The sequence below is a fragment of the Harpia harpyja genome, chromosome 2 (genome assembly GCF_026419915.1).
Source record: "Harpia harpyja isolate bHarHar1 chromosome 2, bHarHar1 primary haplotype, whole genome shotgun sequence".
In the NCBI taxonomy this organism is placed as follows: Eukaryota; Metazoa; Chordata; class Aves; order Accipitriformes; family Accipitridae; genus Harpia; species Harpia harpyja.
In genome coordinates this window covers 1,637,537-1,652,041 of record NC_068941.1, presented here as the reverse complement: position 1 = coordinate 1,652,041, position 14,505 = coordinate 1,637,537, and the positions used below count along the sequence as shown (strand labels likewise).

Below are 14,505 nucleotides of genomic sequence, written 5' to 3'. Positions count from 1 at the left end.
CTTAACAGATGTCCTAACTCAAAGTTTAAATTATATGTGAACACAATTGAAGTGCATTGCACAGATGCTTCACAAGTAACCAAGAACTGTAATTATCCCATCTCTTCAATTGAGTAGCTGGTATTGTCATGTACCCCAGCAGCTCCACGTGACAGAAATCTTCACTATCAATGCGTGACGGATGTAGGGGTTTTTATCTACTTTTTCATGCATCCAGTTTGGTTTCATCCACTGACAGCTTCCAATCTTTATGTCTAGGCTTCAATTCTAACACTACATTTTCAGAAAAAAATCTCTGTAGCTCCCGTAAGTTTCAGTAATCTTTAATGAGGCTTTGACTGAACATCAGGTTACTCATTAGGTGCCTAATATGTAAAGCGTTGTTCCAAGTATTTTAAACAATCACCGCTTGGTATTTTTAACCATTATCGTATCTTCTATTCACTCTGCACCACTATTGTCCTCCAATAACTCTTGCAGTATACACAGGACCAGCTCCACACCTCTGGGCTAAAGCATTCTCAGAGGCCTGCCTTTCCTCCAGCACACACCCCTCATGCTAACGTGCTTTACAAAGCAGACTTGTCAAAACAGACAGCACTTTTAAAAATGAAAGTTCATCAGCCTAAGCAAAAGCACCAAAGCAAATTGACATGATTTTTTAAATACTTTGTCCTAACAGTTAATCTGTATTCAACTAAGTAGTCAAAATGAGCATTTCAGCGACCACTTTAACAGGGAAAAGGGATTAAGTGCAACTGAAGGGGGTGTAAAGGAAACAAACACTAACATCTCAGATTTCCTGCGGTATTTAAAACCTGTTTCATTCTTTTATTTTATTACTTAAGGCCTTAAAAGACTGATGTCACTGGGTAAAGAATTCTCCAAAGCGATTAAGAAGAATTTGGTAAGGCTAAATTTGGTTTTCGCTGGGAAAGCAGCCATTTTTATGAGTAGACATTTTAAAAAGTCATAGGATCATCATTTTTTTTTTCCCCAAACAGAAGTAAAACCTTCCAATAAGTAGACTATTCAAGGCCAACTAGAGCAGCTCTCCTTCAAAAGACAAGCCTACACGTTCCTTACACTTTATAGGCTCGATGTGGTGCTATAGTTGCTCAAAGCCTATTCCGAGCGCTCCAAGTCAGTTCTCAGTTAGCTAGTCCCAAGTACTAACCAGTATGGTCAAGATGTTGCTCCTGAGCTACAAAGAGGCCGAAATAGAACTTTTAGAGCCTAGCGTATCAACCCCCAACCTAACAAGAGTTAAAAATGCCACTTCTGACATACCAACCTGACAAACAGGCACCAGTTAGCTCAACAAGAGGAAAGGCAACCCTGCAAATTGAAAAGTTAAAACTAGTTTTCTGAACTCCTTAACACAGGGATCAGTAGGCTAGCGGTACTGGCTGTAGAGCTAGCGGGAATACACAAACACACACACACACACATATAAAGAAGTGGACATAGCCTCAACTGGTCAAGCAAATATACCTGCTCATAACAATATAAACCCACCTGCCATGATGTCATCCAGCGTGTCATTGAGCGTCTGAGCAGGGCTGGCTACCATTAACCCTTGCTGTGTTTCTGTCAGTATTCCTTGCCCCAGCCCTGCTAGTTGTGCTTGGCCCAATACTGGCTGTCCAACTATAACACCTTGCAGTTCTGTAAGATTTGCGATGGACCCTGGAGGTAAGGAACCTGCTGCCAGAGGCAAAGCTTGTGGCATCGCCAGAGGCTGAATTGGTGCAAAACCCGTCTGCGCAGCAGCTTGCTGAGGATCATCTTTAAGTAAGATGGGGTCCACTTGCTGTAATCGTGCATAGTCTCCCTCTGAGAGTTGTTCTCCTACCCCAACAGGAGTCAGTAGTCCCAGATGCTGGCAAGACTGTTGCTGCTGCTGCTGCTGGAGCTGAATTCTTTGCGCTTTTACCTCTAGATACTGCTTTTTTAGCTGCTGCTGAGTTTTCAGCTGTAACTCTCGCTCCACTTTCTGCAGTTCCTCCAAAATCTTTTGTTTCTTCTGAATTTGTTCCTCCCTCGTTTTGTTCAGCTCCTCAATCTTCTCTTTGGTGAGCTGGTCAGCGTGTGCCAATTCCAGGGACTGCAGCTGAGCGTTCTTCTCTATGGCTTCTTTTATCCTCTGCTCCAGCTCTGTCAACTTGCCCTGAGCCTCTTCTACAATGCTCTCTGGAGACTGATTGGTGATGTAACCCTGTACATCCTGGTTGTTTGCTGGCAAATGACTGCTGGACTTTTGTTTAGAAGCAGCTGTGTGAAAAAGAAACCCCCTCAGAACCAATGGAAGTGCATATGAATGGCATCCTCATTATAGAGCTACTGTTGGGATGCTAAATGGCCGGTTATGCACCAAGACACAGCACCCACAGAAGGTCAGCGTGTACTGTAAGGCCCTCAAAGAAAACCGTATCTTTCGCTATCAATTTTAATACAGCAGTCAGATTGCAATTTAACAGTACAGATTACTGCGCATACATTCCAAATAACCCTGTGCTACATTGACATATCTACTCCAACAATTGTTATACTTTTGCCAAATGAAGCGATTGTCTCAAGAGCCGCTGCTATCAAGTGGTGCTACAAGATAAATGGAAACAAAAAGAAAGGCTATGCTGTCTCTTTACGTGATGTTTTGCGTCTGGTATCGTGTTAAGACATAAAAGCATGGTTACAGCCTTGAAAGCACAGCAAAAGTGATGCAAAAACATCTCGAGGGACAGGCGACTTGTTCTAGGCCACCAGTTTTGTGAATAACTCGGTACGTTTTAGGAAGCACTACACTTTCTAGAACTACTGAATCCTTTCACTACAGGTATCCAGCTTTTCTCAGTTGACAAACAGCGCTAGAACCCAGGATAGTCATTTATATTTAACATGATCTAACAGGCTATGTTTAGCCACTACATTTAATCCATAGCAGACATGATTTTGCCTGTGTCAAAACTCAGCTCTCTGCCCAGGCAAGGCAAATATTTCAGCCTTCCTGTAAGAATGCGTGATGGACTAATCCAATTCATCTTTTATGAAGAAGTCCACAGTAACACAGCTGACATGGTCTGCCATACCAGTTGGAGAAGGAACAATCAATTAATTTTGAAGGGCGAAAGGCAAATCAAAACTCAGGATTTGAGGCAGTGGAGGTGCCCAGTTTCTTCCAGTCATCCTCGCTGTATTTCCAGAACAATACAAGTGTACACACAGTATTAATTTTATGACATGCACGCCTGTATTTGCACTATTGCTGATCCTTGGTAAAAATTGTTTTGGAAGAGAATTCTTAAGTACAGAAAGTGTTAAGTGTCAAAATGGCAATATCAAAATAGATGCAAATTTAGTCCTAGGAGGACCTGAGCCACATCAGACTAAGTATTTTATAGCACAAGAAATTCCGCCTTCAATCAAATTAGTCAAACCCACTCCAAGACTACTATCCTAAGTAAACTACGTAAACACAAACTATCGGATCAACTACGATATGGAGATTAACATTGTTTTTACAACTTCCATTATCAAATTTATATAGGCTTCTGGGTGACATTCTGCATTAGTCCAGTATGTCAGACTAATACATATTTTAACGTATTTACTTAGGCAGATTTCTTGACGCTTTATGATTACAGGGTTAGATGACTGACACTTTGTATTTGGCAGATAAGCAAATCCTTAAAAAAAAAAAAAAAAAAAAAAAAAATTGCAGTTTCCTTGACTGAATCCATAAACACTCTTCATAGGAACTAGTCTGCTAGAAGTGCAACCCTCTATCTTCTACCTAGGAAGGATATTTAGAAAATAAGCTCCAGAACTAAGACTGACCTTTATTTCTGATGGGAAGGGTTGTGGCGACATTAGCAGGGGGTTTGTCAGGCTCCTGGGGTGGGACGACCATGGGCAGCGCCTGCACTGGTACACGAGGAGCCTAAAATGTTGGATACTAACAGATTACTTTTCTCATACTCTAATCTAGTTATAATTCAATAGAAGGTAAACAAAACCTGTTAGAAAAGCAGACTTTAATGGCGACTAGTAACATTTAATACGTTTTTTAATATGCTGAGTTCAACAGTTGTTAATTTGAGATCATCTGACATCTATATACTTTGCATTTTTAACCTAAGAAATTACTTGCCAAACAATACACATCTCAGCAGGGTACAGCGATACGCTACGGTAAAGCAAATACAAGCCACAATGGGCTACAAGTGTAATTCTGAAGAGCCTCATTAAAGCAGACTTTTTCACCTGCTGGGGTTTTTTTTTCCCCTCATCATTTTTTCCAATAATATTTATAGAGCAATAAGAAGAACGATGAAAGCACTACGCGATCACGTTCAAAGTTTTCACCACTCTCACGACAGCTCGAATAATTTTCAGTGTGTTCACCTACAGTTCAGTAGTTCATGAAATGACATGACTGACTCTTCTCTCATCTTTAAACTCCTGAGTAAGCTGCAAGAAGAAATGCAAAAAAGCCCCACAAATCCACAGATAACCAGCGCTTAAAGCTTACCCTATTTAAATCATGGGATGGTGGGGTCAGCTGAGTAGCATCAGGTGGAGGAGCAGAAAGCAAGTTGTTTGGGTAATCTAGAAGGTAACAAACCACACTGGTATGACCACCTTTTGCTGCCTCTATTAACATAGTTGATCCATCCTAAAGAGGGAAAGATCACAGTGTTAGAAAACAGCATCATCAAAACATGACAACACAAGCGTTTTGGGAGACACGGCACACCGCTTTAATGAATATTCATTCTATCCGCATCAAGTCCACATCTAAACTTAAGGACTCTAAGTATTAAAAAAAAAAAGAAGAGAAGAAATTGTACTTCAAAATTTTCCTTCCACAATCAGGACCTTACAACTGGAGCGCAACCTTTACATTCATGGTAATCAATAGACCTGCACTCCTCCTAACTCCAACTTCTATAGATACATTCACGAGCATAATGCCTGCTTGTGGGAAAACCAGCTCTTCCATCTTCCTTCTACTGAAATCATGACACCTTGGGTCAGTTGCAGAGAATACAAAAGGAGCAAATTCACTCGACTCTCGTTAGTTTTAAGATTAATGAAAGACCACCTCAGAGGAAAGTAAAGTAGCTGAGCGACAAACCTTCAATCTGTGCGTAGGATCAGCACCATGAGCTAGCAGTAACTCCACAACTGCCAAATGACCTCCAGCACAGGCCAGCGACAATACGGTATGATCGTTGTTAGCTGTGGTCCTATTCACATTTGCTCCTTCAAAAACAGAGGGGGTAACATTATTCAAAGAGACTTCAACCTGTTCTCCTCTACCAAAAGTGACACGAAGTTAACTTTTTTCTTAAATATGAAAACATTTCTCCGTGGCTGCAGACTTACGACTGACAAATTAAATTGAACAGCCAATCATTACTACCATCAGAAGACCGTTTAATATGTCACAAAAAGAAAATCAACCCTACCTGGACTAGCACTCCAAACTCACTAATCAAATGGCTACGTTATAAGTGTGGAACATCGCATAGCAGGTGAACCTATTGCTTTTAAATTTGCCAGCAATTGTGCCAGGGCTATGCCTTTTTTTAAAAAAGAAAAAAAAAAACTAAAAAAAAACCACCAAACCAAAAAACCCCGCTAAGATCCAGCGCACGGATCCATGCATCTCAGCACCAGCAAGCGGATTATTTATCACAGCTCTGCTTCTTTCCTCTACAACCCACACAAGGAAAATTACATCACACAGGAAGCTTTAGGCCAATCCTGCTCCGTACATGAAAGGTGCAAGAAAAATCCGTCAATATAGGCTCAAGAGAGCAAAAACAGCAATTCTGAGCTCTGTATCAACTGTATGCATTCAACAGTGATGTAAGGCTGGAGCTAATAGTTCTGACAACATCAAGCAAGTTACAGTCAAAACTTCGAAACAAACAGGCACTTGAAGTTAAACTTCTGAAGAGACAGTGCTCGAAAGCTGCACCAGGAGCATGGAGACAGCCAGTAACCAGTACTACTGTTGCTGCTTTTACTAGGAATTAGAGACTGGAATATAATTATTTTTAGAACTAGCTGCAGTTCCCACTAATCTCACCAGAAACCAGAGGTGATCATTACATACCTACTTTGAGAATCCATGACCTACTTGAGTTAAAATATTTGTAACAAATCCAAGGAAGTTACACCAGTACTGACATGCTCTTAACTTTGAGTATTTCTAACAGCAGGAAAACCAAAACCTTTTCACACTCTTACCTTTGCTAATCAAGAACTGAACAGTGCAAACATGACCTGCCCTTGCAGCTTTCATGAGAGGAGTTCTTCCACCTTCTGATTCATGCTCCTACAGCAGATAAAGAAAGGCTTAGAATTCAAAACTCAAAAGCAGCACACGTGAAATGATGCAATTCAGCCTTTTGGGTTTTTTGAATGGAAAGACACCAGACATGGAAGATCCCTTTTTACCGTTTCGCAAACTACAGACATAAAAATTTACCTAACATGTGAACTGAGTGTATCTTGCAGACAGATGAAAGTATCTGCCTACCTTTGTACAGGTCTGAGACTCCTGGACAAGAAACACTCAAGCACATGGTGGGGATTTTAGTTAAACGAAATGTGTTCTGTCATGCTTAACTTCACTTTTTGGTAACATACCGGTGTACGAGCCTACTGAAATGTAAAAATCTATTTACCTCTGTCATCTCAATTCCATTACGGTACACTAAATAGTCACATGAGAACAGAACTACCAACTGTTTGCTGCATAAGGAACAGAACAAATTTGCAGGTACAAGTACTAACCCATAATCAGCTCAACAATTCAAAGCAGAGTACCATTCAGGACTGCACATGACAAAAGAACAAAATCCCCTATTTTTCCATACAAGCAACCTTGAATGGCTTGGAAATGCTCTAGACATCAACCACCAAAGTACTGTAACTGACCTAAGCACTTTCAGGTAATTAAACAGCCTAAAATCCATTAGAAAAGCATCACCAATTCTCACTAAGTTAAAAGAAAAAGGTTAAAAGATAATTTGAATACAACTATAACAATTAACAGCAAACTTGTTAAGTCTTCAGCAATAAACATGGGACCAAAAAAAACCCATAATAAATAAATAAATAGACCTTTATAATTTTATTTCCTAATTAGATTTTTTTTTTTTAAGAAGGTAATGACTTACCAGATCTGCACCTGCCTGAAGTAAGACATCTGCTACATCAGTATGGCCATTTTCACAGGCATATGTCAGTGCTGTGTCACCTGTTGCTGTTGTTGCATGCACATTAGCCCCTGAAGCAGTAGGAACAAACACGTAAGCGTCATGAAGTTCATTACAGAAAATATGCACGTCTCTTCATAATCTTTACTAGATCAGATAGCAAATTTTTAACCTCCCCCTTCCAATCCAACACCTATGAATTTGACAACTTAATCATACTCTAAAGAAATAAAAAATCCAAACAAACTAGAAGTTCCATTCCAAACAAGTTTACATCAACTCAATCTTCAAAAGCTAAATTAGGGTCCAACTAATAAATTACTTAAGGTTCGACAAACCTTTGCAGTCCATTTCAAGAAGCTGCTAATGAATATGGAATGAATATGGAAAAAGATATTCTTCTCTTAAGCTTACATTAAGTCTTTACAAAACCGTTAACAAAATTCCTCCATACCTGCAGCTAATAAATATTTAACCAGCTCCAAATGACCCTCTTGAGCAGCCTCCATCAAAGGTGTGGAACAACCAAGTTCTATGTCAGCTCCAGCTTTAATAAGAAAGTCTGCCACCTCCAAAAAACCTCCACAGCAAGCCAGAGTTAATGCCGTTTCTTGCGTCTCCTCTGTTTGAGCATTGATGTTTGCTCCTTAAAACAAAACACAATACCAAAACCACACATTCATCAGAAAACACCAGTCACTGAAACCATTATCAGCAGACAAAGCCATTTCCTGATGCACAAGGCATCTTCTTACTACGTATCTCATTTCTTGAGCTGCAGAAACTTTCTTCTAAAATCATAGCACACCAAACTAAAATCTTTCAACTTTATTTAACGACTTTGGAAACCACTCTGAGGGCCTCAAAGCACTTCTCTACAGCTTTTCAGCAATAACACCATCTCAAGATACGCCAAGGCAGACCGCAAGTTACCCACGTAAGCTCTTCACTATTCTATGTCTGTCTGAAAAATACAAACCTGTACTGAGGAACAATTCAGAACGACCACTTACAAAGTCAACGAGTAGAGCAAAGGATATTTTGCTAAAAACAAAACAAAAGAAAAAAAACCCCACCAACTCCTCAAAAAGGGAGCAGACCATGGGGAGTTCACAAGTTGTTGAAGAAGGACACAAAAATTACAGTAACTTAGCTTTTTTTTTTCCACTCCCCCCAACATATGCAGTTGCCTCTTGAATTACAGTCCACAGAAGGCACCACAATAGTTACCTTGACCAAGTAACAGTGCCACCATCTCTTCATGGCCTTCTCTAGCTGCTTCCATTAGGGGTGTGTATCCTTCATCGTTTACCTCTTCCAAGTTAGCTCCACGTTCAATTAACAAAGCTGCCAGTTCGACATGCCCACCACAGGCTGCCAAAGTCAATGGAGACTCAAAAGAGTCAGCAGGCATGTTCACCTGAGCTCCGCTGTCAAGAAGTAATCTTGCCACTTCCACATGGCCATCCTAGGAATTCAAAAAACCAAGACCAAAAGATCATCAAAATAGAAAAAAAATGCTATTCTCCAAAGCTTTAAGTAGCCACCAACTCAAGAGTCCCTCAGAAGACACAGAAAGCAACAAGTGAGTAAAGAAGTAAAAAAACCCAATAAAAGTTGCTTAATAGTTTTCCTAAATATTTTCCCTAAGTATTTGGATAAAGGCTAAAGATGAACTCTTAAATAGGCACCAGAAGAAACTTCAAGCATGGTTTACCGGACCTGTTCAATTCAAAACGAAAATATTGCGAACCACGTATCACACTTCGCCTGCCGATGGTGCAAGAAGCAAGCTGGTCAACTTCTTCTTATCAGACTCAAGTTCAAGTGTGTGGGATCAGCTTATTGGGGCAGGGGGCTGGGAGGTGGGGGGGGGGGGGGGGGTGAGGCTGGCCGCGCGGAACAAAACACAAACAGTTGAGAAGCAGCTCAACACTATTTTAGAAGCTTACCTCCTGCAGAAGAACAATACCGAAATCCTCTAACACCCAATCCTCCTCTTTGTTAAAGACTGCAGATGCAGAACCGTACGTGTGAAATTATGTGAGGAACACGAATTCTAAGTTACCATTCAAACCTATTTCTTCTTGTGTTCTGCCAACAATTTACTACTAACACCACAAGCAGTCTAATAAATACGGGAGTATTAAGAGAATTTTAGACAAAAAAAAAAAAAATCTTCACTTACATGTAAGAACAGGTTTTGATGTTCTTCCTAAAGACTACAAAACCTTTATATTACAAACAAGTCACTGAACGCCAATGCTCCCCACTTGGTCAAGGAGAGGGAATTTGGTTTTAAATTCAACATGCAGTTGCATCATTTGTTCCAATACAGTGTATTTTAGTTATAAAAACAATGCATGTCAGGAATACAGTTTGTCCTAACGTCCGTGCAGTCTGTTAGAAGATAAGATTTAAGTTTAACAATTTTGCTTCCTTCCTTTCTTAAAAGCAAGCCGTGCACGATGACACTGCTCGCCTCTCGGCTCCTGCAAAGCTATTTCACTGCTCAATTTAATAGCAGAGTCAGGACTTACTTTCTCCCTCCAAGAGAAAAGCCAAAACCAAGACCATTTGTCAGGGGTTCCTCATACATCACAGGAGCCACCTGAACTACAGCCTCCTCTTGCAGGATTTTCCAGATACCATTATCAAGTCCTCAAACTCGTTTTACCAAAAGGTAGCTCCTAAGTTTGCTTTCTTCCTTTAGAAACAAAGAAAATATTTGAGCATATGATCTTCGTCATGTTTTTAGTATGCCATAAATTCAGGAACTATTTGAAGTGGCTTCTCAGCTATATGTTTACACTGGAGGCCTGACAGTAACTTATCCAACTGCCATTCAATTCTGCCTTGGTTTAGACAGAAACAGAGACCAGCTTGGCCACTGTGGTCCAACAACAGCACAAACTCTCCAAGCTGGTTTTCTCCATGAGGAAATTGCCATCATTCAAACTTGGGAGTAACCAGAATGGAAAAGGTCTGACACACAAAACACAGGAGGGCTGCATAGAAAAAACAGCAGCTTACCAGGAACGCAAGGCTATCCCAAGGTTGTCATTGAACAAAGTACGCCTTGATCTCAGATTAACTAATAAGAGGCAGCATATCGCAGCCACAGCCATCCTCGCCAAGCTAGAAACCACAACCCCAAAAAGCTCTTTTCCAGACAAAACACAAAACTGCATCTGACATTTTTGTGCTTCCTTTTCTTAGGTGTTTTAGATATCCAGGGAGCAAAGCATGATTTCCTCTCAGAAAAATATCTAGGACATTAACTAGGACATATTCACCTTTTACATGAAATGACAATACTATTTTAGGGAAAAACTCCAAGACTCCATAAAGAATCTTTCCTCAGGGAAACGCAGAGACGGTGCCTCAACCATCAGGCTCTGGCAAGACAGCTCGCTAATCATCCCCGATTCACAACAAGCATGGCAAACAGCAGTATGAAGGTATGCTTCTAAGGGCCAAGCAGCCTTGAGAAGAACTGCTGGCGTTTAACCACACGAGGAAATTCTATCCGTGCTTTAACAAACCTTGCAACGGGGTGGTGCTGTTCAGCTCTTCTACAGCAGCTGGAAAAAGCCTCATAACTGCTATTAGATCACAAAAAGTCATCTGACACATCTACACACGCGCACCAGGCGTATTCTAAAGATGAACCGCTGTGGGCAATCAGTACTCAGCCCTCACTGTACTGCAGTAAGAGGAAGTGCCAACTAGACAAACCTGCTTTTCGCTCCCACAAGGCAAGTCACATTGCCCAACGACTTACTTGCATTAAACCAATGTTAACTGCTGTCTATAAAAAAAAAAAGTTCTCGGTCAGAAATCTTCCCGAACGCCTTGTAGGACAAGGTTTAAACAGTCTCACTGGCTCGTACGTAAGTGCTATGCCACATACAAACAATTCATTAACATATATTCGAGTTCAATGCTATTCCGGAGAAAGTATTTTTCTTCAGCTACTTAAGAGCAACAACTGTTTCTGCAGAAAAAACATGTCGAGATGAGAAGCTCCTGCACTGCTTTATTTCAGCCTGCAATCTTTTTAAGTACTGTTATAGAAAGCTGCTCCCTCTCTTAAGCAGAGCTGAAGGTACGGAGACTCTCAACTACCTGTCAATTCTAAGCAGCAGCGTGGAAATGCCTATTTGGGAACAGTTTCCTGCAGAAATAAGGGTGACGATTTTTTTTCCTATTGCTCACTAAGTCTTAATAAGAAAAAAAAAAAAAAAAGGGGTCTCAACATTTCTGCGAGTCCAATGGACTTCTGTTACATCTGTTGCTGGAGGAAGAAGGGAGTGGGAAGAGGGTGGCAAGGGAAAGGCGGCTTGCTCCGTGAAATAGCAGCTTTCTCTGCAAATTTCTGATCTGTCAAGAAGCCGTCCTGATGAGAAGGCGACTGCAACATCAGACAAGATAATTTTATCGTCACCTTCCAGGGAACTCGCTGCAAGGACAAGGCCCATGATATTTATGTGGCTATCTATTAAGATTTCAGACGAGGAGATAAACAATAGCTGAAGTCCTGTTTATCTGCATGGCTTTCTAACGACTTCTTGAGAAGTATAATGGTTTCTGTTAATGATTCCCATATCTGAGGCCATTAACTTCCTTGAATAGACCTAACTGGCTGATTTTAGAGCCATTACAGTTATTTCAGGGAAGGGAAGACTAAATAAGGATTTGCGGCACTCCTCTACGGCCACAGATTCACAACGTGACACTACACAAGGCTAATGACGTGAAAAACCTGACCCGTGAGAAAGCTACTTCGAGAGGAAGGTAAAAAGGAAATTTAAGAGACAAGTATTCAGTTTTACATTTAAGTTCCATATTCAGATGAAGGATTTGGAATACGGTGGCATAAGGGATAAACTACTAACCTACCTAAGCATGCTGCAGCTATGCATCCTAAATAGTAGAGGAAACCTCTGCAGTAAGCATTGCACAACAGCCTACTGCAATTCAGGGTCACAAAGAAAACCTGGGGAGTCTAGAAATGGAGCCTAATTCTGCTCCATTTTGTTTCATTTTCATTTCCCCAGCAGGAAATGTTTCAAAACATTCTCAGCTCTAAAAACACAAACTGACACCTCCTGGATTTTTCGTTCTGCTAGCTTACCCCTGCCAACCCGTGGTATGGTGCAGGGTTAATAAACTCACGGCAATGTATTCATTTCTCTGAGAGGGAGTACCAAAGTCTAAACAATTCCTGGAGGAGAAATAAAGGGAAAAAATGGGCACATTTACTCCATCATCAAAAGAAATCTCCAAAGGAAAAGCCCAAGCAATTGAATCCCATTACCTCAGATAATACGTAATAAATAGGTATCAAATAGGATATGTGCTTTAAAGATGATGCAGATATATGAGACTTATATAGCTGTTCAAGCCTAAGAGCACTCCAAACAGAAAAACTACCTGAAGACATCAATTTAGCAAGCGTTCTTCACCACGGAAGCCCGGAAGAATCCTAAATCCAGCATCAATTATACCATTCCAGTGTTAAAAATGTACCCACACAAAACATTTTCAAGGGAAAGCTTCACGCGTATTTGTCTTCTACGGCAAAAAACTATTATCCAAAAAAACAGAGTGGTTCTTGGAATCTTACTAAATTTTATAAAAATGTAATCTATTCTACACTGTCATTTTACAATTGCCTCAAAAGGGCAAAGCAGCAACATGAAAGTACTCTTACTAGTAAAAGGTAGCAGTTTCCCCTTCCATTTCCTAGTTGCTTCCCAAACAGCTTTTGATCCTGTGTTTTAAAGGAGCACGTGGCTATGTGAACCACACTGAAACAAGTTGCACACGCACACCTAAACATAACCACCTACAATGAAAGAGAACTTAGCTTACAAACTCTTTAAACGTGACATAGGCATGTTTAATGACTCCAATTGCCAGGCTGTGACCATATTCACTGCTACGTTTAGCACCTTAGAATTGTTAAAAGCATTTCAACAACGACTGAGAATCCTCCACTTCAAGTTATTTAATTTGGAGATTCCTGTATAAAGGATTTTCCCATCATAAACTGAAAGTTGCTCACCCAGAAGCCTGAAAAATTACACAAAGAAGAAGAAAAAAAATTCTGTTCAAATAAATGACTATTATTTACTTTTGGCTACCTCTTGAAGTCATTCATGTCTCTGAACCGAGCTCACAAAAGTATCTGTTTCAAACCAGGCCTCCATGATTATCAGAAGGGCAAAAAGCAAAGAGCAAGTGACATACCACAGCACAACGAGAGATGTAGCCTACATAAGCTGCTTTGGGACAACGAGCACAGCCTTATCCACCGACTTCCACCACTTCAGGAAAAAAAAATAATAAAGTGCAGCTAGACATACAGAAACCTACTTATTCTAAGGATGGGTTAATAGAGCTCTTTTGCTAATGCTCACGTGATGCAAGTTTTAGCTGATGTCTCTTAAGAACTCAACTACTTTTGTTAGCCACGAGAGGAATGAGTTCAATTTTACTGTTTTAGGAAGTACTGGGTTTTGACCAGGTATTGTCCCCGCCCCCCCAATTTCTTCTGCAAAAGGCCCATCAAGTACACAGGAGAACTGAACCATTACATAGTTAGGTTCTGTACCAAAAGGAGGCCAAAAGGAATCCCTGTTCATCTTCAGGAAGAGAAGAGAGAGTACGTATGCCTCACTGCTCAAGCCATACATCTCTTACCATGCAAGCCTCCATGAGAGCAGTATGCATTTCATCTGTCTTGTGTTCCTGGTCTGCACCAGCTTCCAGCAGAAATCTCACCATTTCTAGATGGCCTGTATGGAGAAACATTTAACAGATAAAAACTACTTTAGAAAGCGCATTTCACAAGTCATAGAAAGGGTCTAACGAACATAGTGAAGGTAATAGAAGGCCATGGTACAACATTGAAAAAAAAAATCCCACGAAACACTCTTGAAAGACTTGTTCGTATCTATCTATGCATTCAACGCACAGAGCAACTTAACAGTGTGGTTACTATAAATACAATCCAATTCACTTAGTTTCTAAAAGCATGTCTGCACTACACGCGTTCATTGAGGTGACATGAGAGCTAAGTAGAACACACTCCAGAAACTTTAACAGGATGATATATTTTGTGCAAAGATATTTGGATTTTTTTCATCCAAAAAAAAAAAAAAAACCCACTCCATGTTGGTTTTTTGTTGGGGGTCAGGGTTTCCCCTCTACTTGCTTGACATGAAGGATTTAGGGTTACTGTTTTTATAAATGGTATTGTAACCAG

The 14,505-nt window shown here is 40.4% G+C and overlaps 1 protein-coding gene across 4 annotated transcripts in view; it reads right to left on the bottom strand.

Annotated features, from left to right (window-relative positions):
• Positions 1–14,505, bottom strand: part of ANKRD17 (ankyrin repeat domain 17) — a 96,928-nt gene that overhangs the window by 30,736 nt on the left and 51,687 nt on the right. For 3 of the 4 annotated variants that reach the window (XM_052812007.1, XM_052812015.1, XM_052812024.1), the window contains exons 7-15: positions 13,941–14,035; positions 8,463–8,700; positions 7,687–7,878; positions 7,194–7,303; positions 6,259–6,346; positions 5,138–5,265; positions 4,532–4,675; positions 3,838–3,940; positions 1,519–2,274 (exon numbers count right to left, since the gene is read on the bottom strand). In XM_052812007.1, coding sequence (XP_052667967.1) covers positions 1,519–2,274; positions 3,838–3,940; positions 4,532–4,675; positions 5,138–5,265; positions 6,259–6,346; positions 7,194–7,303; positions 7,687–7,878; positions 8,463–8,700; positions 13,941–14,035 — 1,854 coding nt within the window. The remainder of the gene's footprint in view (positions 1–1,518; positions 2,275–3,837; positions 3,941–4,531; positions 4,676–5,137; positions 5,266–6,258; positions 6,347–7,193; positions 7,304–7,686; positions 7,879–8,462; positions 8,701–13,940; positions 14,036–14,505) is intronic. The other variant, XM_052812032.1, reaches the window with a different exon arrangement.